Source organism: Esox lucius, chromosome 17 (assembly GCF_011004845.1).
Source record: "Esox lucius isolate fEsoLuc1 chromosome 17, fEsoLuc1.pri, whole genome shotgun sequence".
Classification (NCBI taxonomy): Eukaryota; Metazoa; Chordata; class Actinopteri; order Esociformes; family Esocidae; genus Esox; species Esox lucius.
The window spans coordinates 42752565-42767227 of record NC_047585.1 but is presented as its reverse complement, the minus strand read 5'-3'; the positions used below and the strand labels follow the sequence as shown (position 1 = coordinate 42767227).

Below are 14663 nucleotides of genomic sequence, written 5' to 3'. Positions count from 1 at the left end.
TCATATGAAGCCATTTATTATTAGTAGTTTGGCTCCTTTTTAAATCATAATGATAACAGAAATCACCCAAATGGCCCTGATCAAAAGTTTACATACCCTTGAATGTTTGCCCTTGTTACAGACACACACGGGTGAAAATGGCAATTAAAGGTGAATTTCCCACACCTGTGGATTTTTTACACCGCAATTAGTGTCTATGTATAAATAGTCAATGAGTTTGTTAGCTCTCACGTGGATGCACTGAGCAGGCTAGATACTGAGCCATGGGGAGCAGAACTGGCCAAAGTCCTGCATAACAAGGTAATGGAACTTTAAAAAGGAAAAGGATATAAAAAGATATCCAAAGCCTTGCAAATGCCACTCAGTATTGTTCAATCACTTATTAAAAATTCAGGGATCTCTCTGATACCAAGCCAAGGTCAGGTAGACCAAGAAAGATTTCAGCCAAAACTGCCAGAAGAATTGTTCGTGATACAAAGAAAAATCCACAGGTAGAAATACAGGCTGCTCTGGAAAAAGACGGTGTGTTTGTTTCAAGGAGCACAATACGACAATACTTGAACAAAAATGTGCTGCATGGTCAAGTTGCAAGAAAGAAGCCTTTACAGCGCAAATGCCACAAAATAGCCTGGTTAAAATATGCCCGACAACACCTTGACACGCCTCACAGCTTCTAGCACACTGTCATTTGGAGTGACGAGGCCAAAATAGAGCTTTATGGTCACAACCATAAGCGTTATGTTTGGAGAGGGGTCAACAAGGCCTACAGTGAACAGAATACCATTCCCACTGTGAAGCGTGGTGGTAGCTCACTGATGTTATGGGGTTGTGGGAGCTCTAAAGGCATGGGAATCTTGTGAAAATGTATGGCAAGATGAATGCAGCATGTTTTCAGAAAATACTGGCAGACAATTTGCATTCTTCTGCATGAAAGCTGCGCATGGGACGCTCTTGGACTTTCCAGCACGACAATGACCCTAAGCACAAGGCCAAGTTGACCCTCCAGTGGTTACAGCAGAAAAAGGTGAAGGTTCTGGAGTGGTCATTATAGTCTCCTGACCTTAATATCATCGAGCGACTCTGGGGAGATCTCAAATGTGCAGTTCATGAAAGACAACCAAAGACTTTGCATGACCTGGAGGCATTTTACCAAGATGAATGGGCAGCTATACCGCCTGCTAAAATGTGGGGCCTCAGAGACAACTATTACAAAACACTGCACACTGCCATTGATGCTAAGGGGGGCAATACACAATATTAAGAACTAAGAGTATGCAGTCTTTTGAACAGGGGTCAGTTAATTTGTTTCTTTGTTGCCATATCTTGTTTTATGATTGTACCGTTCTGTTATGACCTACAGTTAGAAAAGAAAAGACATGTTTTGCCTGCTCACTCGTGTTGTCTTTACGAATTGTACATATATTACCAATTCTACAAGGGTATGCAAACCTTTGAGCACAACCGTAAATCCAAGCCTAATCCAGTGTGTAAGGATTTAACAGGATAGGTCCAAGGTTAATCTAATAAGTCAGTGTTAAGGACACGTCCAAGCCTAATCAAATAGGTAATGGTTCACCAGGATAGGTCCATGCCTCACCTAATGAACGAGGGTTTAACAGGATGCATCTGAGCTTCTAATAGATCAGTGGTTGAACTGGAAATGAAAATGTGGCTTATAAAAAAAGAAATCGAACAAAACACGTGTTAAATAGAGTTATTTGAAAAAGTCAAGGAGCAAGGGGGGCCTGACTTCAAAATCCACAGAGTTATTTCAATTGTGAATTAAGTAAACTGAAATATGTTCAGAAATGGAGTGTGGAAAGCCAGGTATCAAGAGAAACAGAGAGGGACCTTTCTCCTCACTCCGCCCTCCTCCCTCGTCTCTCCTCCTGCCACTGCAGCAAATATAGCCGGTCATGTCTGGAAGACTGAGCATCCATTGTTGGCCCCCAAGGCTCCTGGGTCAGACTCCCACCCCAAAACCATCTGGATCAAAGCTCCCCAGAGTCGGCCCAGTATGTGTCTTTTCCTGTCTCTGATGCAGGCAGAGTGAGAGAGGGATGGGGGGTGTTTTTTTTTTTTGGTGGGGGGGGTCCCTCAAAGGTCTTGGAATCAATATGGAAGTCTAGATCTAAGTGGGACAAAGCTGCCATTCATCCTCTACCAGGAATGGAAAAGTTTGTTGCTCCTACTGCCCTGAAAAAATAGCCAAGGAGTGGGAGCGACACTGAATCAACAGGGGTGAAGCCCAATATTTGGATCAACTTGCCTGGGATAGAGGGAGTAAGAGACTGCTCAAATACCCTCCTGGGGGGCAACAACTCTATCCATGCCTGGCAAAGACAAAGAAACCAGCGTAGAGTCTAGGCAGGGTTTGAGTATGGTGTACAGCTTTTCTCACAATTGTCTTTATTACATTTGATTAGTAGAAACACCAGGAGGACATTGGAGGTTAGTCTGTGGGGTGGTGAACAGTGAACATTGCCCCCATTAACACTATTTAAGCTCCTTTTTTTTTTAAGCTCCACAGGCAAAGAGCCAGACCCTTATTGCACTCCTACAGGGGGTCAATTTCTCTGTCCCCCTCTAGCAGATCAGATATGATTCACAGGCCTTGTGGTTAAGGTTTGGACTGGGGAAGTCGAGGGGAAGTCAGGAACTCTGATAAGGATCAGAGGTCATGGTCCAACCATTACTGGGACTCTCTGTGTGCATGACGAAGCTTCATTACTGGTACCCTCTGTGTGGATGACGGATCTCTATTACTGTGACTCTCTGGGTGGATGACAGAGCTCCATTACTAGGGCCCTCTGTGTGGATGACGGAGCTCCATTATTGGGACCCTCTGTGTGGATGACGGAGCTCCATTACTGGGACCCTATGTGTGGATGACAGAGCTCCATTACTGGGACCCTATGTGTGGATGACGGATCTCTATTACTGTGACTCTCTGGGTGGATGACAGAGCTCCATTACTAGGGCCCTCTGTGTGGATGACGGAGCTCCATTACTGGGACCCTCTGTGTGGATGACGGAGCTCCATTACTGGGACCCTCTGTGTGGATGACGGAGCTCCATTACTGGGACCCTCTGTGTGGATGACGGAGCTCCATTACTGGGACCATCTGTGTGGATGACGGAGATCCTCCCTCAGCTCCGTGACTACATCATAGGCTACGGGCATCTGGTGCTGTTTTCATCGGATGAGTATGTTAATTTTTTTTAGCCGGGCTGGTCCATTCTATAACAGTTCATCATGTTTTCAGTGGAGTCCTGGGGACCATACAATCGGTAAAGATCTCTGCATCAGTTTTCCTGTTAAGAGCACCCTACACACTCAACTGTGGAAGCACACAACACACACATAAGCTTAGGTGTGCAAACACACAACTGGCCCGTAGATGGGGTGTCTGGGAGGTCTTTGTCTCCAGGGTTGTCTGTTGGTCGAAGGGGTTTCTCGAATCCATGTGGCTAATGTTGGGACCAACTGCAACCATCTCAAGGACAGAGACACAAACACTGAACAGCTCAGTTTGTTTGGGATTCCTGTGAAACAGATAGCAAGCAGTTTCACAAGGCTTCTCTAACAGAAAACAGCTGGGCCTTAATGCAGCTAGTGCCTAAACACCAACACGGTTGTTTGCTTTTGTTATGCCATAGACCCTGTGTGTGTTTTCATTATTGTCTTTTGTTCCCCCATGCTTATGCAACAGAGACCAGAGAATTAATACTTGGTTTACTCGCGTACGTCAATAGCCTTTTTGTCAAGTAACTTTTTAGACTTTCCCATGTAGTGAATGAAAGGATATTTGCTGAAATAAATAAAACACAGAAAACATTAGAAAAAGTATTTGCATTCAGTTTTTTTTTCATTCAGGTTTTATCAGTGTCTTTGGGTAGAGGGTTTTATCAGTGTCTTTCGGTAGAGGGTTTTATCAGTGTCTTTGGGTAGAGGGTTTTATCAGTGTCTTTGGGTAGAGGGTTTAATCAGTGTCTTTGGGTAGAGGGTTTTATCAGTGTCTTTGGGTAGAGGGTTTAATCAATGTCTTTCGGTAGAGGGTTTTATCAGTGACTTTGGGTAGAGGGTTTAATCAGTGTCTTTGGGTAGAGGGTTTTATCAGTGTCTTTGGGTAGAGGGTTTAATCAATGTCTTTCGGTAGAGGGTTTTATCAGTGTCTTTGGGTAGAGGGTTTTATCAGTGTCTTTGGGTAGAGGGTTTTATCAGTGTCTTTGGGTAGAGGGTTTTATCAGTGTCTTTGGGTAGAGGGTTTTATCAGTGTCTTTCGGTAGAGGGTTTTATCAGTGTCTTTGGGTAGAGGTTTTTATCAGTGTCTTTGGGTAGAGGGTTTTATCAGTGTCTTTGGGTAGAGGGTTTAATCAGTGTCTTTGGGTAGAGGGTTTTATCAGTGTCTTTGGGTAGAGGGTTTAATCAATGTCTTTCGGTAGAGGGTTTTATCAGTGACTTTGGGTAGAGGGTTTAATCAGTGTCTTTGGGTAGAGGGTTTTATCAGTGTCTTTGGGTAGAGGGTTTAATCAATGTCTTTCGGTAGAGGGTTTTATCAGTGTCTTTGGGTAGAGGGTTTTATCATTTTCTTTCGTTAGAGGGCTTTATCATTTTCTTTGGGTAGAGGGTTTTATCAGTGTCTTTGGGTAGAGGGTTTTATCAGTGTCTTTGGGTAGAGGGTTTTATCTGTCTTTGGGTAGAGGGTTTTATCAGTGTCTTTGGGTAGAGGGTTTTATCAGTGTCTTTCGGTAGAGGGTTTTATCAGTGTCTTTGGGTAGAGGGTTTTATCAGTGTCTTTGGGTAGAGGGTTTTATCATTTTCTTTCGGTAGAGGGCTTTATCATTTTCTTTGGGTAGAGGGTTTTATCTGTGTCTTTGGTAGATGGCCAACATATATCATCAGCGGCAAAAGTTATATTCCAATATAGCAGATGACGTAATGGTCATGTACATGGTTGCTCTTGCCCCCTGTATGTCCTCTCTGATACTTCAGTGGGAGCAAGGCCAGTTTTTTTTTCATTCAGGTTTTATCTGTGTCTTTCAGTAGAGGGTTATATCAGTGTCTTTCAGTAGAGGGTTATATCAGTGTCTTTGGGTAGAGGGTTATATCAGTGTCTTTGGGTAGAGGGTTATATCAGTGTCTTTGGGTAGAGGGTTATATCAGTGTCTTTGGGTAGAGGGTTATATCAGTGTCTTTGGGTAGAGGGTTTTATCGGTGTCTTTGGGTAGAGGGTTTAATCAATGTCTTTCGGTAGAGGGTTTTATCAGTGTCTTTGGGTAGAGGGTTTTATCAGTGTCTTTGGGTAGAGGGTTTTATCAGTGTCTTTGGGTAGAGGGTTTTATCAGTGTCTTTGGGTAGAGGGTTTTATCAGTGTCTTTGGGTAGAGGGTTTTATCAGTGTCTTTGGGTAGAGGGTTATATCAGTGTCTTTGGGTAGAGGGTTTAATCAGTGTCTTTGGGTAGAGGGTTTTATCAGTGTCTTTGGGTAGAGGGTTTTATCAGTGTCTTTGGGTAGAGGGTTTTATCAGTGTCTTTCGGTAGAGGGTTTTATCAGTGTCTTTGGGTAGAGGGTTTTATCAGTGTCTTTGGGTAGAGGGTTTTATCAGTGTCTTTCGGTAGAGGGTTTTATCATTTTCTTTCGGTAGAGGGTTTTATCATTTTCTTTGGGTAGAGGGTTTTATCAGTGTCTTTAGTAGATGGCCAACATATATCATCAGCGGCAAAAGTTATATTCCAATTTAGCAGATGACGTAATGGTCATGTACATGGTTGCTCTTGCCCCCTGTATGTCCTCTCTGATACTTCAGTGGGAGCAAGGCCTTGTCCGATCTGTGACCCCCTCTTATAAGCACTTTCTAGCGCCCCTGGGCATTTCCGTTTGGACTCCTTTAGGAGCCATCCAAAAACAACACAGGGATCATGTAGAGTCACGGGGGGGGGATTGGTTTCCTCTCTCAGTTTCCCTGTATGTGTTTAGTCTGTCGCCTTCGGTTCTGCCGAGGATCCGTATTTGATTTCTGGAGTCTTATGGAGCACAGCTCGTTTTGAGAGGACACAGTCTGGAAGTTTCCTATGGCTCTTGCCCCCAAGCCTCTAAATGTGTGCTACCGTTGTGGACATTCTAATCTGTTCCTTACCACCGCTTGTAACAGCCAACCACAAAAGCAAGCATCAGCCACAGCTAGCATCAGCCACAGCTAGCATCAGCCACAGCTAGCATCAGCCACAGCAAGCATCAGCCACAGCAAGCATCAGCCACAGCAAGCATCAGCCACAGCAAGCATCAGCCACAGCAAGCATCAGCCACAGCAAGCATCAGCCACAGCTAGCATCAGCCACAGCAAGCATCAGTCACAGCTAGTGAAGTATCCAATTTACTAAGGTTTCATTTTCTTTTAGATTTATCTACAGTTGGCTTAATGTTTCTGGCAAGATTTATAGCAGGTTGGTTTGCCATTTGTCTGCATGTCTGTATATACAGTTTGCATAGTTTGCATGTCTGTATATACAGATGTCGTATCCTAATTTGATCAGAATTATTTTCCCCAAATTGAGCTCCACCATCTATTATTACTGGGATTGTCAGAAAGGTTTGGACATTTGAGCCGTACCAAGAGAGTGAGTAACTGCAGTGTAAATGGTGGGAAGGGTTTCACAGCTTATTTGATACAATGCTGTCGGGAGACATGAGACCTTGTCCAACTGCCACCCAGGGACAAAGGTGGAGGCTGAAAGGGGGCGATCAAAGGAGACAGACAGAAAGAGAGGGAAAGAAAGGCAGGCAGGCAGGCAGAGCCAGTTGGTCAATGCTGTTGTTACTGTAATTACTGTTGTTGGTTTTGTTACTTAGTGTTAGGGTAGTTACTGTAGTTGCTGTTGTTACTGTTGTTAGGGTTGTTAGTGTTGTTACTGTTGTTGCTACTGTTGTTAGTGTTGTTAGGGTTGTTACTGTTGTTGGTGTTCTTAGTGTTGTTACTGTTGTTGGTGTTCTTAGTGTTGTTACTGTTGTTTGTTTTGTTAGGATTGTTACTGTTGTTGGTGTTCTTACTGTTGTTAGTGTTGTTAATGTTGTTACTGTTGTTGGTGTTGTTACTGTTAGGATTGTTGCTGTAGTTACAGTTGTTAGGGTTGTTACTGTTGTTGGTGTTGTTACTGTTGTTGGTGTGGTTAGGGTTGTTATTGTTGTTGGTGTTGTTACTGTTGTTGGTGTTGTTACTGTTGTTAGGGGTCTTACTGTTGTTACTGTTGTTAGGGTTGTTACTGTTGTTACGGGTGTTACTGTTGTTACTGTTGTTAGGGGTGTTACTGTTGTTAGGGTTGTTACTGTTGTTATTGTTGTTAGGGTTGTTACTGTTGTTACTGTTGTTAGGATTGTTACTGTTGTTAGCTTTGTGATGAATTACTCTGTTCACCAAAGTGCTGAGACCTGGCTAAGTATTACCTGTCTCACCAGAACTCACCTGTGCTTTACGAATGTCTAAATGGCTCAACTGATACAGCACACCTACTCTGATCAACCTGACCAGCCATGCAGAAATAAATTATTTATTTAACTATACAAATTGCACATGTTGCTTGCTAACCTATTATGAGTAAAAAAAAACATCAGAGCGAAATCAGAAAAATTCAATGGCATGGTAATAATCACAAGGATTTGAATAAATAATGTATTAAAATGTTTCCAATGATATCATGTAAGTATGTTTGAATATTAACTGACTGCTTGGGTTGTGAGATGCTTGATAAAAAGAAAGGCCCAGGAGTTTTTGTTAGCTGACTTGAAAAAGCTAAGGACTAAAGCTATACAGTAGATCCAAACAAAAAGCATGATTTATTTTCTTTATTTTCTCTCAGGTCATGTGACCTCTAAGATTGAAAACAACTGCACTCTTTGTTCTAGAATCTCACATCTCTCTCACATCTAATTATGAAGGAGAGTTGAAGGACTTTTCTTTTACTTTTCTTTGCTTGTGTAACTCTTTCTGATTACTGGGCACAGTCAAATAGGAAGATGAAAGCAATGCTATAGACCGTAACAGTATTAGAAAGAGACAAAGGGAGGGAGTGAGACAGAGAGAGTGAGAGGACAAAAAGTGAGAGAGTGAAGAGTAACTAAGTGAAGAGAAGTGATTGCTCTGGTTCCCATTGTGTTTTTATTCCAAACCTGAAACAAACTACTAACTGTAGAAAACATGTAGTGGCCACCAATACAATCAGGCTGTCAAACAGGCAGACAGACAATCAGGTTGACAAACAGGCAGACCAGCAGGCAGACAGACAGTTGTCTGAACTCACTGACTGTGAACTGGATCCATGAGAACTGGAAGATACCCTCCTACAGTCCAGGGATCTGGGATTGAGCTCTGTAAATGCAGAAGAAGGATTTTTAATTTCCAGTGAAAATTTTCCTTACAAAAATTTCTTTATAATATTGGGGCTTACATCACAGTTATTTCCAGTTGCTGCAATACTATTGCCTACTTACTGGGGCAAATTGGCTCAAATGAAGGTACGGCATCGGTAGGGGATCTCATGCCGAAACGAGCTGAGCCAAACCCGCTGTAATAAGATGGCCTGTTTTTGGAACAATGCTAGAAAGCTCAGCATGAAAAAAAATATCAGAGCTTGTATAGTTCGGTTGGGGTCGGCACAATTGTGTGAAAATAGGATGCCAACCTAGGATTTTGCTGCTTAATTATTCACCCAAATGGTGTGTTAGGAAATAATCACTTTGAAAAGCGTACTGAAACCTACTGTAAGGATGTTTCACCAGATTACACTTAGATCATTTTTTGTTGTAAGGTTGTTGACTGTGGAAATATTTACTCACACTGTGTCCTTGCTCCAGTCCAGTAAGCAAACTATACTGTGGTATTTTAAAACTATAACTAAATAAACTATACTGTGGTATTTTAAAACTATAACTAAATAAACTATACTGCAATATTTTTAACTATAACTAAAACTATCCTGCAATATTTTTAACTATAACTAAACAAACTTTACTGCAATATTTTTAACTATAACTAAACAAACTATACTGTTCAATTTTGTACAGAGGCTGTTAATGAATTCCTATCCATATGAAAGTGTTGTGTTTCTCTAGGATTATTTTCCCACAGTGTGAACTGGCTCAAATTAAGAAACGGCATCGGTATTTCTAATAGTTCTTGATACCTACTTTTCTCTCCTCAAGCTGTCATTCTGCCCTTCACATTTGTCGCACTTCACAAAGCGCAATGCCGTAATCACCAAGAGCTTCCATGGCAAACAGACCCTGAACGTGAACACGGCTGATCCTGCAGGCTCTATGGATTTGATCAGATCTGTGAAATCTAGATCAGTATGTATTTGATAACTGTTGGGCCCCTGTTGTTGAGTCCCCCCACTGACTTGGTAGGATCGGACCTTCCCTGAGACTAGGTGGGACTCTCACAGTGGCATTCAATCAGGATCCAGAGATTTTGCCTGGTAATGGTTGCACAACTGTTTTCATTTCTTGTAATCAGCATTATGCTTTGTAGGTTAGTATTAGTTATAATTACCAAGTTTAGTGATACATTGTATCAGTAGTCATAGTTTAGCCAATATGTGTGTGTGTGTGTGTGTGTGTGTGTGTGTGTGTGTGTGTGTCTGTGAGTGTGCGCGTGTGTCTGCCTAACAGAGCAGAGCAGCCAGTAAGTAAACAGGTCTTTCTCACCAGAGCTCCTAATTTAACACACAGACCTCAGACAGTCCAGGAAGCACTACATGTACGTGTGTGTGTGTGTGTGTGTGTGTGTGTGTGTGTGTGTGTGTGTGTGTGTGTGTGTGTGTGTGAGTCAGAGGCAGTACAGCTGGTATAGTAGGCTGGGCACCACATCCTGCCTCCCGGCCGACACGGAAGACGGATCAGCCGATCTTCTCTTTCCTCCATCTGTGTGTCACAATTTTCTCTTTCCTCCATCTGTGTGTCACAATCTTGTCTTTTCTCTATCTGTGTGTCTCGATCTTCTCTTTCCTCCATCTGTGTGTCACAATCTTCTCTTTTCTCCATCTGTGTGTCACAATCTTCTCTTTCCTCCATCTGTGTGTCTCGATCTTCTCTTTCCTCCATCTGTGTGTCTCGATCTTCTCTTTCCTCCATCTGTGTGTCATGATCTTCTCTTCCCTCCATCTGTATGTCTCGATCTTCTCTTCCCTCCATCTGTGTGTCACAATCTTCTCTTTCCTCCATCTGTGTGTCATGATCTTCTCTTTCCTCCATCTGTGTCACGATTTTCTCTTTCCTCCATCTGTGTCACGATTTTGTCTTTCCTCCATCTGTGTCACAATTTTCTCTTTCCTCCATCTGTGTCACGATTTTCTATTTTCTCCATCTGTGTGTCACGATTTTCTATTTCCTCCACCTGTGTGTCACGATTTTCTCTTTCCTCCATCTGTGTCACGATTTTCTCTTTCCTCCATCTGTGTCCTGATTTTCTCTTTCCTCCATCTGTGTCCTGATTTTCTCTTTCCTCCATCTGTGTGTCACAATTTGTTCTTTCCTCCATCTCAGACCAGCGAGATGACTGAATGATAGGGTTCTTTTGTTGGTCTTTTTTTCTGGTGCTGGGTATTCAATATCTTTTTATTGCTTATTTTTTAAGGCACAAAAGGTATCAGGCAAAGTTCCACTTGAGGCCCAAGTACATATATGGGCTCTGCTCCCACAGGTGTCCTCTGTCTTCAGGAGGCCGGAAGTGTCAGACAAGACAAGCTCCTTCTCTCCAAAATGGCCAGGTGCCCTGGATGTGACTGGCTGACTGTGTGGGACGAGGCTCGGCGGTTTGTGTGCAATAGATGCCGTGTTTGCTCCGCCAACAGTTGAATCCAGTACAGCAAATGTTTGGCCGGGGTTTTTAGACCTCAGCCATGGAGAAGCACCTTCCCTGGCTTCCTCTGTTCATAGACGGAGACAAATCTGCCATTGTTCCCACTGTTGGTTGTTTATAATTATAGTTCAGAATGGTGTGTTATTACTGGGTCACGTGAAAAACGTATGGTTCCTCGTGGGTTTGGACAGACCATCTGGCATTTTGGTTCAAGGCAAGGATTTTCTTGCCCCAGAGGTCCTATTTATCTTCCAGTCATATTTTCACTACGTGGTGATCAATATCTAGATAACAATTGAGATCTCGAGTAATACAGTGGGTCTCTTCGGTGCAAGTTCCCGTGTGTGGCTGCTTAGCATTCATGTTCTGACTGGCACGGCTCTTTACCCTGGTATATTTACCTGGACAGTTCATAGACACGCACGTGCGCCAGTTTGGAATGGTCTTTCTCATTATTCAGTGACTTCGGGAAAGTATCCAGACCGTTTCACTTCCTTCACACTTTGTTGTTTTGTTAAATTGATTTGTAACCGATTAAATTTTTGCTATCAATCTGCACACACTCACCCATAGTGACACAAAGAGACGACATGTTTTTAGACATTCAGACCATTTGCCCATGACATCACAAGCTGAACTCAGGTTCATCCTGTTTCCTTTTATCTTCTTTGATGTCTCTACAGCCTGACTGGATTCCACCGATGACACATTGAATATACTGGGAAAGATATAGAAAAGGCATACATCTGGTAAAGGATAAAAAAAACACATTCTACTAAAGAACTGAAACTTCCCAGGAGAACAGTGAACTAACTAAGACTAAGAAGTGGACCAGGTTACTTTCTCATTGACTGGCTGACTGACAAACCCATTGGCTAAATGAAAGACAAACCGACTGGCTGTCCGACAATCCAACTGGAAGGCTGCATTCATTATCAGGTGTTTCACTACCTGCTGCTCAAACTTAAATGCATCCTAAATCTGCTTGAAATGGGACGTCGTATTTGTTTTGGGGAGCGTGCAGTGTATACAGTATGCCCTGGACAAGTGCACAGTGTGTAATACAGTAGTCCTCTCACTCCACCATCGCCCTCTCATGCCTCAGAGATGTCAAGTATTTACTGGTAAGGTAAGCGACTCCACAAACAACCCTTTGAAAAGCCAGTTTGAAAGGTAGTCTCCTGTATATGTTTGACTTTCCTCTCAGAAATATACACGGCAAGTTTACTTTATGCAGAGGAATCGTTTCATATTCACACTTCCTTTCTAAGACTTGGTCACACAAACGCACACAGCAGACCGTTCAGAAGTAAGAAGGTGTTTGTATGTTGTTTCTGTCACATTCTGTGAGGGCTGAGAGACCCACTTTAAGCCGCTCTCTTTGTGTCCGAAGGTCCTGCAGAATAATAGAAGCACAGTGCGTCCTTAATGTCCACAATGTCCTTAATTCCTCTTTCATTTGGTGTAATTGTCCATTGTTAAGGCGCTTTAGAGGATTTGGGCTGTTTTTGCTGACTGGGTTGTGTGGCGCTTTGTTGGGGAGAGTAGAGCCTGTGGTGCACTTGTGCATTCCTTCCACAAGGAGGCGATGCTATAAAGACACAGAGGCATCTGATGCAAATCTCACAATCACACACTCATGAGCGTGTCACGCGAATGCATTCTGGCATGTATGCACAGACACACACACTTCTTTCCTTCTGCACTTTCACAATATATTGATCAGAACCAATAAACCTTTTTTTTTTCTTTTGGTAGGTAAACACAGTTTCTGTATGTCAGGAAAATAATTGGATCCTGTTTGAGTTCTCCTGGACCCTTTTGAGCACTGCTCTTTTGTCCGTGTCTACCTGCTAACTCCCTGCTCACCCAGTGACCTGGCTTCCTATCTCAGTGGGGCTCTGAGTATGATGGTCTTACTGTGCAGCCTGGAGCCAACAGCTTAACTACTGGAAGTGTCGACGTCATCGGCTCTCTCCTGGCGGCTGAAGCCGAATCCGCCTGCAGCTTTGTCATTTGCGACATTTACTTCAGTCTTAGTATTTTCTGGCGTCCTCGTAATGAGGGAGGTTGTGCAAAATAAAGTAATCGGATCATCTCTACACAACCATAGTATCGAAGCCCACGTTGAATGGTATGCTCTGGTTCTGTCCCAACACAGTTGTGTTTGTGTTCTAGAAATTGTCAGGAAGTCCCCCTGGTCCAGATTCGTCTGGAAGTCCCCCTGATCCAGGTACGTCTGGAAGCCCCGCTGATCCAGATTCATCTGGAAGTCCCAGTGAACCAGATTCGTCTGGAATTCTCCCTGATCCAGATTCATCTGGATGTCCCCCTGATCCAGGTACGTCTGGAAGTCCCCCTGATCCAGGTACGTCTGGAAGCCCCCCTGATCCAGATTCTTCTGATAGTCCCCCAATCCAGAAGTTGTAGTCCTGTAGCCTTCTGTGTGTGGCATAGGGAGAGTCACACTGAGCAACAAGGGTCAAAAGTCAGATAAGGTAACTACATAGCATGCAGGCTTTTGTCCCAGCCCTGCTGATTTACATAGTACTAACTTGTCCCATACTATAAATACATGGTAGTTATCCAAATGTGGTTTTCTGCTGTCGATGACTTTGACCACATACAGACTTTTTACCCCAGCCGGTAACACTTGGAGAGAGGAGTCCCACTGACCTAAGCATGATCAGATCCACAACCTGGCCAGCATGTTTTCTTTCAGTCTTTCAGCAGACCACAACAACCCTTTTACAAACCACACCTGCATGTTTTGTAACGTCTCCATGTTTTACAACACCTCCATGTTTGGCCTCCGTGCTGCCATGTCCTTGGCAGCCTGCGATGGCCACCCTCCCTAAAGCTTCCCTCTCCTCTGGTCTCTCCTGTTTGGACGGACGGCCTCACAGAGACCCAGTCACCCTCCAGACCATGGGAGCCTCCTAACCTCTCACACTGGAGTCGGTGAAACGCCTCTCGCCCCCTCCCGCCTCCTCTTCCTCATTCCTCCCCATCCACCCTCCCCACTCTCCCCCTTTCTACCTACCTCCCTAACTCTATACCTCCCCCCAGCCCTCCCTCCCTGTCCCCGTCCATCTCCCTCCCACCCTTCCCTGTAGTCATAGCGACACACCCCAACTTGCCCCAGTGTTCTTCCACCCAGTGTCCATACACTACATACCCCCTCCCCCCCGTCTCTCAATACACCAACCCACCCAAGTCCCCCGGTCACCTGCCCTCTTACCTCACCCCTCCCTCCCTCCCTCCCTCCACTGCTCCCCTTCCCCCTCCTCTGTCGTCCTTATCCCACCTTACCCCCCATCAACCAGCGTTCCTTGTTCCCTATCCCAATTCTGCAGTTCCCTCCCTCCCCTCTGCGATGCCGAGCCATGTCTCGGCATTCCCCACCGGGCCGCACAGAGATCCATTGTGTGAGTGGGCTTGCAAGGTGGCCAGCGCACAGTGGAGGCAGTCACATTCACCAACCCAGGAAACTCTGCTGGAGTCACCCTAGGATGCTACAAATGGAAGCAGGGCAGGGCAGGCCCCCCCCTCCCACGCCCCCACCTGCTCCACTCACACTTCCACCACTGTTGGAGGCCGGCCACTGTCAACGAGCCATGGTCCTCTTCGTTCACCCCCATGTTCCTGTGGAGGGACATCGATGAGGACCAGAGGTATGGGCAAGGTTATCGGCTGACGGAGGAGCGGATGGAGGATGGGGGTGGACAAAGAGGTGGGTATATTTCCAGGGCCATGCCCTTGGAGGTATCTACAGGTTAAACTCACACGGGTGGTCTTCAGATAACA

The 14663-nt window shown here is 44.4% G+C and overlaps 1 protein-coding gene across 1 annotated transcript in view; it reads left to right on the top strand.

The window, feature by feature from the left end:
- LOC109616768 (vasodilator-stimulated phosphoprotein-like) overlaps nucleotides 1-14382 on the top strand; it is a 28253-nt gene extending 13871 nt beyond the window's left edge. Inside the window, exons 2-3 of the mRNA XM_020055295.3 lie at nucleotides 13035-13197; nucleotides 14213-14382. Coding sequence (XP_019910854.2) covers nucleotides 13035-13197; nucleotides 14213-14367 — 318 coding nt within the window. The 3' untranslated portion in view covers nucleotides 14368-14382. The remainder of the gene's footprint in view (nucleotides 1-13034; nucleotides 13198-14212) is intronic.
- The last annotated feature ends 281 nt before the right edge of the window (nucleotides 14383-14663 follow it).